At 61.0% G+C, this 10,011-nt stretch overlaps 1 protein-coding gene across 1 annotated transcript; it reads left to right on the top strand.

Moving 5' to 3' along the window:
• The first annotated feature begins 1,040 nt into the window (after positions 1-1,040).
• NPM2 (nucleophosmin/nucleoplasmin 2) lies at positions 1,041-7,846 on the top strand. Its single transcript, XM_041720507.2, has 10 exons — positions 1,041-1,285; positions 2,086-2,162; positions 2,250-2,335; positions 4,051-4,167; positions 4,862-4,955; positions 5,823-5,941; positions 6,083-6,111; positions 6,194-6,230; positions 7,599-7,667; positions 7,780-7,846. The coding sequence occupies exons 2-9, from the start codon at positions 2,105-2,107 to the stop codon at positions 7,641-7,643; spliced, it is 585 nt and encodes a 194-aa protein (XP_041576441.2). The 5' UTR covers positions 1,041-1,285; positions 2,086-2,104; the 3' UTR covers positions 7,644-7,667; positions 7,780-7,846.
• Positions 7,847-10,011: the final 2,165 nt, after the last annotated feature.

Consider the following 10,011-nt stretch of genomic DNA (forward strand, 5'->3'; position numbering starts at 1 on the left):
GGAGGGGACACGTGGGGACAGCGGGACTGGGAGGGACGGGGGACACGGGGGGACAGTGGGACACGGGGGGACAGAGGGGATAGAGGGACACGGGAGACAGGGGACACGGGGAGCAGAGGGACACGTGGGGACAGTGGGACACGGGGGGACACCGGGGGATAGAGGGACACGGGGGGACACGGGGGAATAGAGGGACAGGGGGGGACACGGGGAGACAGAGAGACACGGGCGGGGGGACAGCGGGACGGGGGGGACGCGGGGGATAGAGGGACACGGGGGGACAGAGGGACAGGGGGGGACACGGGGGGCACGTGGGGACAGAGGGTTCAGGGGACACGGGGGGATAGAGGGGACACGTGGGGACAGAGGGACACGGGGAACGGGGTGGGACACGGGGGAACAGAGGGACATGGGGGGACACGGAGGGATAGAGGGACACGGGGAACACGGGGGACAGGGGACGCGGGGAGCAGAAGGGACACGTGGGGACAGCGGGACTGGGGGACACGGGGGGACAGAGAGACACGGGGGGACAGAGGGACTGGGGGGACAGAGGGACACGGGGAACGGGGGGGGACACGGTGGGACAGAAGGAACACGTGGGGCGGGGGGACACGGGGGACAGAGGGGACACGGCGTGACGTGGGAGTGGCACGGGGGGACATGGAGGGACACAGGACATGGGGTGGCACGGGGGGACACGAGAGGGTCATGCAGGACCAAGAACAGGGGGACACGGAGGGACACCGGGGGACACGTGGGGTGGGGACACACGGCGACATGGAGGGGACACGGGGGACATGGAGAGACACAGGACAGCACGGGGACACGCGAGGCGAGGGGGACACGGGTGAAACGAGGGGACACTGGAGAACGCGGGGGGACATGGGGGGACACGGGGGACATTGAGGGACACGGGGGGACATGGGGGGACACGGGGGACATCGAGGCACAGGGGGTGACACGGAGGGGACACGGGGGGACACAAAGGACACCGAGGGACACGGGGGATATCGAGGGTCATGGGGGACACGGAGGGGACACGGGGGATATGGGGGGACACCCAGCGCGCGGTGCCACCCCCAGCCCTGTCCCCACGCGGTGACCTGTCACACAGCGGTGGGGGGGGGGCGTTGCTGATGAGCAGCCCCAGCTGAATGCTAATGAGCTAATTACCCCAATTAACCCCAATTACCGCGGGCGGGGGCGCTGCCGCCCTATAAGCGCCGCCTGTGGGGCGGCCCCGCTGTCTGTGGGGTTTCCCTTGGGGCCGACGCTGCTTTGGGTGAGTTTTTGGGGTGGGGTGGGGGGAGGCGCTGAAATTTTGGGGGTGTCCCCATTCCCAGTGTCTCCATTCCCAGTCCCCATTCCCAGTGCTCCCAGTGTCCCCAGTCCATTCCCAGTGTCCCCAGTCCCTCTAGGGTCTCCAGTCCACTGGTGCTCCCAGTATCCCCATTCCCAGTATTCCCAGTTCCCCCCAGTGTCCCCGTTCCCAGTTCCCCCCAGTGCTCCCATGCTCCCATTCCCAGTACCCCCAGTGTCCCCAGTGTCCCCAATCCACCAGTGCTCCCAGTGCCCCCAGTATCCCCATTCCCAGTGTTCCCAGTCCTCCCAGTGTCCCCAGTCCCCCCAGTGTCCCCATGCTCCCATTCCCAGTGCCCCCAGTGTCCCCCCATTATTCCCAGTGCTCCCAGTGTCCCCCCAGTGCTCCCAGTGTCCCCAGTCCCATTCCATTCCCAGTGTCCCCATGCTCCCATTCCCAGTCCCCCCAGTGCTCCCAGTGTCTTCATTCCCAGTCCCCCCAGTATCTCTATTCCCAGTGCTCCCAGTGTCCCCCCCCAGTATTCCCAGTGTCCCCCCATTATTCCCAGTGCTCCCAGTGCCCCCCCCCCAGTATCCCCAGTGACCCCCATTCCCAGTCCCCCCAGTGTCCCCCAGTCCCGCTCCGCTCCCGCCGTTGCCGAACGCCCCCGCGGTGATTTTTTGGGGTGCGGGGGTGTCCCCAGATTTTGGGGGTGGTGTCCCCAGATTTTGGGGGTGTCCCCAGATTTTGGGGTCTCCCCCATCCCCGCGTGTCCCCCGCAGGCTGTGCCACCCCTCGGCCATGTCCTTCACCGACAGCACCGACAGCGGCTCCGACCGCCCCGTCTCCGTCCTTTGGGGTGAGTGTCCCCCGAAATCCCCCCAAATCCCCCCGAACCCCTCCCGGGGTGTCGCGACCCCCCAAAATCGCGGCTGTGTCCCCGCAGGCTGCGAGCTGAGCGCCGCCCGGAGCTGCTGCACCTTCCGCGCCCCCGAGGATTGGCGCTGCGAGCAGCAGCTGGTCCTGCGCACGGTCAGTCACCCCGAAAATAGCCCCGACACCCCAAAAAATAACCCAAAAATAGCCCCGATACCCCCAAAAAATAACCCAAAAAATAACCCCGATACCCCCAAAAAATAACCCAAAAAATAACCCGAACCGCCCCCAAAAAATAACCCAAAAAATAGCCCCGACACCCCAAAAAATAACCCAAAAAATAACCCGAACCACCCCCAAAAAATAACCCAAAAAATAGCCCGAGGCACCCCCAAAAAATAACCCAAGAAATAATGGCCCGAGGCACCCCCAAAAAATAATGGCCCGAGGCACCCCCAAAAAATAACCCAAAAAATAGCCCGAACCACCCCCAAAAAATAGCCCGAACCACCCCCAAAAAATAGCCCGAACCACCCCCAAAAAATAGCCCGAACCACCCCCAAAAAATAACCCGAACCACCCCCAAAAAATAACCCAAAAAATAGCCCGAGGCACCCCCAAAAAATAACCCAAAAAATAGCCCCGACACCCCAAAAAATAGCCCGAACCGCCCCCAAAAAATAACCCAAAAAATAATAGCCCTAGGCACCCCCAAAAAATAGCCCGAGGCACCCCCCAAAAATCTCCCTCCAAATAATACCCCCCAAAAATCTCCCTCCAAATAATACCCCCCAAAAATCTCCCTCCAAATAATACCCCCCAAAAATCTCCCTCCAAATAATACCCCCCAAAAATCTCCCTCCAAATAATACCCCCCAAAAATCTCCCTCCAAATAATACCCCCAAAAAATAACCCAAACCACCCCAAAAAAAATCTCCCCCCAAACCACCCCTAAAAAATAGCCCAAACCACCCCTAAAAATCTCCCCCCAAAACCCCCAAAGAAATAACCCCTGAACCGCCAAAAATACCCCCCAAAATCCCCCAAAGAAATATCGCTCCTGAAACCCCCCAAAAAGAAACACAGTCCCCAAACCCCAAAAAAATGCCCCCCCAAAAAGCCCTCCGAAGAGATGGGACCCCCAAAATCCCCCTCCAAAAGAAGGGGGCCCCAACCCCCCCCCCAAAAAGCAATATAGCCGCGAAAATGCCCCCCAAAGTGCCCCTAAAACCCCCCAAAATCCCCCAAAGAAATATCGCTCCTGAAACCCCCCAAAAAGAAATACAGTCTCCAAACCCCAAAAAATGCCCCCCCAAAACCCCCCCCGAAGAGATGGGACCCCCAAACCCCCCCTCCAAAAGAAGGGGGCCCCCAAAACTCCCCCAAATCAATATAGCTCCGAAAATGCCCCCCAAAGTGCCCCTAAAAACCCCAAAACCCCCCCCCAAAAAAGGAATATAACCCTGACAATGCCCCCCAAAGTGCCCCTAAATCCCCCAACCCCCCCCAAAAAATACCCCCCAAGCCCACCCCCAAAAGAAGGGGGCCCCCAAAATCAATATAGCCCCAAAAATGCCCCCCAAAGTACCCCTAAAACCCCCAAACCTCCCCCCAAAAAAGCAATATAACCCCGAAAATGCCCCCCAAAATGCCCCTAAACCCCCCCCAAACCCCCCAAAAAGTGCCCCCCAAAGTGCCCCTAAAACCCCCAAACCCCCCCAAAAAAGCAATATAACCCCGAAAATGCCCCCCAAAATGCCCCTAAAACCCCCCCAAACCCCCCAAAAAGTGCCCCCCAAAATGCCCCTAAGACCCCCAAACCCCCAAAATGCCCCCCAAACCCCCAAAATGCCCCCAACGCTGTGCCCAGGTGTGCCTGGGGGAGGCGGCCCGGGACGAGTTCCACGTGCTGGAGGTGCTGCCCGAGGACGGCGAGAACCGAACCCCGGTACCGCTGGCCACGCTCAGACCCTCCGTGCTGCCCTCGGTCCGTACCGGGACAGGGCTCGGGGTGACCGGGAGGGTTCGGGGTTCGGAGGTCACCCGGGAAAGGGTTCGGGGTGACCCGGGGGAGGGTTTGGGGCTCGGGGGTGACCCGGGAAAGGGTTCGGGGCTCGGGGGGCACCCGGGAAAGGGTTCGGGGGTGACCCTCGGGAAAGTGTTCAGGAGTGACCCGGGGGAGGGTTCGGGGGTGACTCGGGAAAAGGTTCGGGACTCGGGGGGACCCGGGGAGGGTTTGGGGTTCGGGGGTCACCCAGAAAAGCGTTTGGGGCTTCGGGGGCTATCCCCCGGGAGGGTTTGAGGGTGACCCGGGAAAGGGTTTGGGGCTCGGCGGGTGCCCGGGGAGGGTTTGGGGTTCGGGTGTGACTCGGGGGAGGGTTCGGGGCTCCGGGGGTCCCCCGGGGAGGGTTTGGGGGTGACCCGAGGGAGGGTTTGGGGTTCGGGGTGGCCCCGGGGGTCTCCGCTCCTGCCTCTGGGTAGGGATTCGGTGCTCGGGGGGTGCCCCCGGGAAAGGTTTGGGGTTCGGGGGGTGCCCCCGGGGGAAGGTTTGGGGTTCGGAGGGTGACCCCGGGGAGGGTTCGGGGCTCCGGGGGTCTCTGCTCCTGCCCCCGGGGAGGCTTTGGGGGTGCTGCTGCTGTCCGGGGGGGCTGCCAGGAGCCGTTTGCACCCCGATTTCCCAGACCTCGCTGGCCGGAGTGGAGCTGACCCCCCCGGTGACCTTCCGCCTGCGGGCCGGCTCCGGCCCCCTGTTCGTCAGCGGCCAGCACGTGTCCCGTGAGTTTTGGGGTGTCCCGGGAGTTTTGGGGTCCCCCGGGGGTGTCCCGGGAGGATTGGGGTCCCCCGTAGTGTCCCGGGAGTTTTGGGGTGTCCCGGGAGTTTTGGGGTCCCCCTGTGTGTCCCGGGAGTTTTGGGGTGTCCCGGGAGCATCGGGGTCCCCCGGGGTGTCCAGTGAGTATCGGGGTCCCCCTGATCCCCCACCCCCTCTCCAGTGAGTCTCGGGGTCTCCCCTCACATGTTCAGTCAGTATCGGGGTGTCCCCCTCCACATTCCCCCACATCCCCTCTGAGTATTGGGGTTCCCCTTGCGTGTCCAGTGAAAATTGGGGTCCCCCTGACCCCCCTACCCCTTATCCAGCGAGTATTGGGGTCCCCCCACCCCTTATCCAGTGAATATCGGGGTGTCCAGTGAGTATTGGGGTGCCCCCCACGTGTCCAGCGAGTTTCGGGGTCCCCCCGACCCCCCACCCCTTATCCCGTGAGTTTTGGGGTCCCCCCGACCCCCCACCCCCTTTCTAGTGAGTATTGGGGTGTCCTCCACGTGCCCAGCGAGTTTTGGGGTTCCTCTGACCCCCCACCCCTTATCCCGCGAGTTTTGGGGTGTCCCTACCCCTTATCCCGCGAGTTTTGGGGTGCCCCCACCCCTTATCCCGCGAGTTTTGGGGTTCCCCTGACCCCCCACCCCTTATCCCGCGAGTTTTGGGGTGCCCTCACCCCTTATCCCGCGAGTTTTGGGGTCCCCCCACCCCTCATCCCGCGAGTTTTGGGGTCCCCCCACCCCTCATCCCGCGAGTTTTGGGGTCCCCCCACCCCTTATCCCGCGAGTTTTTGGGGTGCCCCTGACCCCCCACCCCTTATCCCGCAGTCATGGACCTGAGCTCGGAGGAGGATGAGGATGATGATGAGGAGGAGGAAGAAGCAGCCGAGGAAACCCCCAAGAAACCCCCCAAGGGCTCCGGCGCCCCGAGGGGCGGCGCCGCCAAGGTCAGATTTTGGGGGGGTGGGGACCCCAAATTCCTCGGGCGGGGACCCCAAAATCCTCTCTGTGCCAGAAACGAGCCCTGACCTTCATCCCCCGGGAGGAAATCCCTCACCCTCCTCCTCCTCCTCTTTCTCCCCCCGCAGAAAAGGAAGCGCGAGAAGGAGGAGGAGCTGTGAGTACTCAAATTTTGGGGTACGGGGGGGGTCCCCCATAGGCGGGACCCCCACCCCAACCCCGCCTTGTCTCCCGAGCAGGAACAGCCTCGCCCCCGAGGGTCCCCCTCCCGCCAAGGTAGGGCCGAGGGGGTCCCGCACCCCCTTTTCCCGGGGGATGTCGGGGTTCGGGGGGGCGGGAGGGGTCGGGAGGCAGAATTTGGACCCAAAATTTGGGGGTGAAGCGCAGATTTGGGGCTCCCCCATCACCTTTTTCCAAGGGATCTGGGTTTGGGGGGACGGCAGAATTTGAACCCAAAATTTGGGGGTGAAGCGCAGATTTGGGGCTCCCCACACCCCCTTTTCCCAAGGGATAACGGGATTGGGGTTTGGGGTGACAGGAAGGGTCGGGTGGCAGAATTTGGACCCGAAAATCGGGGGCGAAGCGCAGATTTGGGGCTCCCCCATCACCTTTTCCTGCGGGATAACAGGATCGGGGTTTGGGGGGACGGCAGAATTTGTACCCAAATTTTGGGGGCGAAGTGCAGATTTGGGGCTCCCCCATCACCTTTTTCCAAGGGATTGGGGGGACTGGAAGGGTCGGGAGGCAGAATTTGGACCCCAAATTTGGGAGCAAAGCGCAGATTTGGGGCTCCCCGCACCCCCTTTTCCCAAGGGATAACGGGATCGGGGTTTGGGGGGACGGGAGGGGTCGGGAGGCAGAATTTGGACCCAAAATTTGGGGGTGAAGTGCAGATTTGGGGCTCCCCACACCCCCTTTTCCCAAAGGATCGGGGTTTGGGGACACGGCAGAATTTGGACTCAAAATTTGGGGGCGAAGAGCAGATTTGGGGCTCCCCGCACCCCCTTTTCCCAAGGGATTGGGGTTTGGGGGGACGGCAGAATTTGGACCCAAAATTTGGGAGCAAAGCACAGATTTGGGGCTCCCCCATCACCTTTTCCCAAGGGATAACGGGATCGGGGTTTGGGGGGACGGGAGGGGTCGGGAGGCAGAATTTGGACCCAAAATTTGGGAGCAAAGCGCAGATTTGGGGCTCCCCCATCACCTTTTCCTGCAGGATAACGGGATCGGGGTTTGGGGGTATGGGAGGGGTCGAGAGGCAGAATTTGGACCCAAAATTTGGGGGTGAAGCGCAGATTTGGGGCTCCCCACACCCCCTTTTCCCAAGGGATAACGGGATCGGGGTTTAGGGGTACGGGAGGGGTCGGGTGGCAGAATTTGGACCCAAAATTTGGGGGTGAAGCGCAGATTTGGGGCTCCCTGCACCCCCTTTTCCCAAGAGATCGGGGTTTGGGGGGATGGCAGAATTTGGACCCAAAAATTGGGAGCAAAGCACAGATTTGGGGCTCCCCCATCACCTTTTCCCAAGGGATCGGGGTTTGGGGTGACAGGAAGGGTCGGGAGGCAGAATTTGGACCCCAAATTTGGGGGCAAAGCGCAGATTTGGGGCTCCCCCATCACCTCGAACCCCCCCCATTCCCGCAGGGCCGCGGAGCCGGGCGGGGCAGGAAAGCAGCGCCAAAGAAATGATGGGAATTCCGCAATTCCGTCCGGGTGAGGATTTTTGGGGTGCCCTACAGAGCTTTGGGGGGAAATCTTGGGGTGCTCCCACCCCACAGCGGGTGGGAAAAAAAAAAATAATCCCTTTTTCCTCCTTATTTTGCAGGTGCAGCTGCTGGTGGTGGTGGTGGGTTGATTCCCGAAATAAATAAAGCGGATTTTGCACTCCTGGAGCCTGTGGGGCGCCCCCCAGCCTGGAATTTTGGGAATTTTTGGGATCCCAATGAGCTGGCCGGGATTTGGGGTGTCCCAGAGAGGGGGGGGCTGAACCCCCTTTTTTAGGGGTGTGGGGCAGTGACGGTTCCCGGCCCCAGGGGACCTCAGGGCAGGTGAGGAGGGGATTTAGGGGTCCACATTGGGATTGGGATGAACTCCTCAGGAACCCGAAAACGGCTTTTCCTAAATGTGGGATTTTGGAGGGTCAGGGGAGGTGAGGGGGGGGATCTTGGGGTTCCCCCTGGGAATAATGGGATGAGCTCCCTTAGAACCCCAAAACGGCTCCAGGGCTTTTCCTAAATGTTGGAGAGAAAAGCGGAGCTGCTCAGGGCAGGTGAGGAGGGGATTTTGGGGTCCACATTGGGAATAATGGGATGAGCTCCCCGGGAACCCCAAAACGGCTTTTCCTAAACGTGGGATTTTGGAGGGTCAGGGCAGATGAGGAGGGGGATTTTGGGGTCCCCCCCGGGATTGGGATGAACTCCTCAGGAACCCTAAAACGGCTCTGTTTGGTTTTCCTAAACGTGGGATTTTGGAGGCTCAGGGCAGGTGAGGAGGAGATTTGGGGTCCCCCCTGGGAATGGGATGAACTCCTCAGGAACCCCAAAACTGCTTTTCCTAAAGGTGGGATTTTGGAGGGTCAGGGCAGGTGAGGAGGGGAATTTTGGGGTCCCCCCTGGGAATAATGGGATGAGCTCCCCAGGAACCCCAAAACGGCTCCAGGGCTTTTCCTAAATGCGGGATTTTGGGGAGAAAAGCGGAGCTGCTCAGGGCAGGTGAGGAGGGGATTTTGGGGTCCCCCCTGGGAATGGGATGAACTTGTCAGGAACCCCAAAACGGCTCCATTTGGTTTTCCCCAATGCGGGATTTTGGTGGGTTGGGCAAGTGAGGAGGGGATTTGGGGTCCCCCCTGGGAACTGGATGAACTCTCCAGGAACCCCAAAATGGCTTTTCCTAAACGTGGGATTTTGGAAGGTCAGGGCAGGTGAGGAGGGGAATTTTGGGGTCCCCCCTGGGAATAATGGGATGAGCTCCCTTAGAACCCCAAAACGGCTCCAGGGCTTTTCCTAAATGTTGGAGAGAGAAGCGGAACTGCTCAGGGCAGGTGAGGAGGAGATTTGGGGTCCCCCCTGGGAATAATGGGATGAACTCCCCTGGGAACCCTAAAACGGCTCCATTTGGTTTTCCTAAACGTGGGATTTTGGAGGGTCAGGGCAGGTGAGGAGGGGATTTGGGGTCCCCCTGGGAATGGGATGAACTCCTCAGGAACTCAGCCTTTCCCGGTTTGGGGGTGCCCTGGGGGGGCTGCAGAGGGGCTGGTGCCCCCCCTGCCACCCCAAACCCTCTCTCCTGTCCTCCAGAGGTGCCCCGAGCTGGGCCGGGGGTGGCACCGGGGTGGCAGGGCTGCTGTCTCCTGGGGAGGGTCACCGAGCACCTCTGGGTGCACCCGGCGGGTGGGGAGGTCAAAGGATGATCCTGAACCTCCTCCACCCCTGTGAGTGCCCAGGGGATTGTCCTGAACCTCCTCCATCCCTGTGTGTGCCCAGAGGATTTTCCTGCGCTCCCTCATCCCCCTCTGCACCCCCGGGATCCTCCTGCACTCCCTCATCCCTCTGAGTGTCCAGGGGATTGTCCGTCACCTCCTCCATCCTTCTGTAAATTCAAAGGATTTTCCTGCTCTCCCTCCATCCCTCCCTGAACCCACAGGATGCTCCTGCACTCCTCCACCCCTCTGATTGTCATGGGGATTGTCCTGCACTCCTCCATCCCTCAGTGAGGCCGAAGGCTGCTCCTGCACCTCCTCCATCCCTCTGATTGTCATGGGGATTGTCCTGCACTCCTCATCCCCCTCTAAATCCAGAGGATTTTTCTGCACATTCTCCATCCCTCCCTGAGGCCAAAGGCTGCTCCTGGGCTTCCTCCAGCACTTGGCAAGGCCAGAAGATCCTCCTGCACTCCCTCATCCCTCTCTGAACCCTCAGGATTGTCCTGTGCTCCTCCATCCCTCTGTGTGTGCCATGGGGATTGTCCTGTGCTCCTCTGTCCCTGTGAGTGTCCAGGGGATTGTCCTGCACATTTTCCATCCCTCTCTGAACCCACAGGATTGTCCTGCACTCCTCCA

This window comes from Taeniopygia guttata, chromosome 22 (assembly GCF_048771995.1).
Source record: "Taeniopygia guttata chromosome 22, bTaeGut7.mat, whole genome shotgun sequence".
Lineage (NCBI taxonomy): Eukaryota > Metazoa > Chordata > Aves > Passeriformes > Estrildidae > Taeniopygia > Taeniopygia guttata.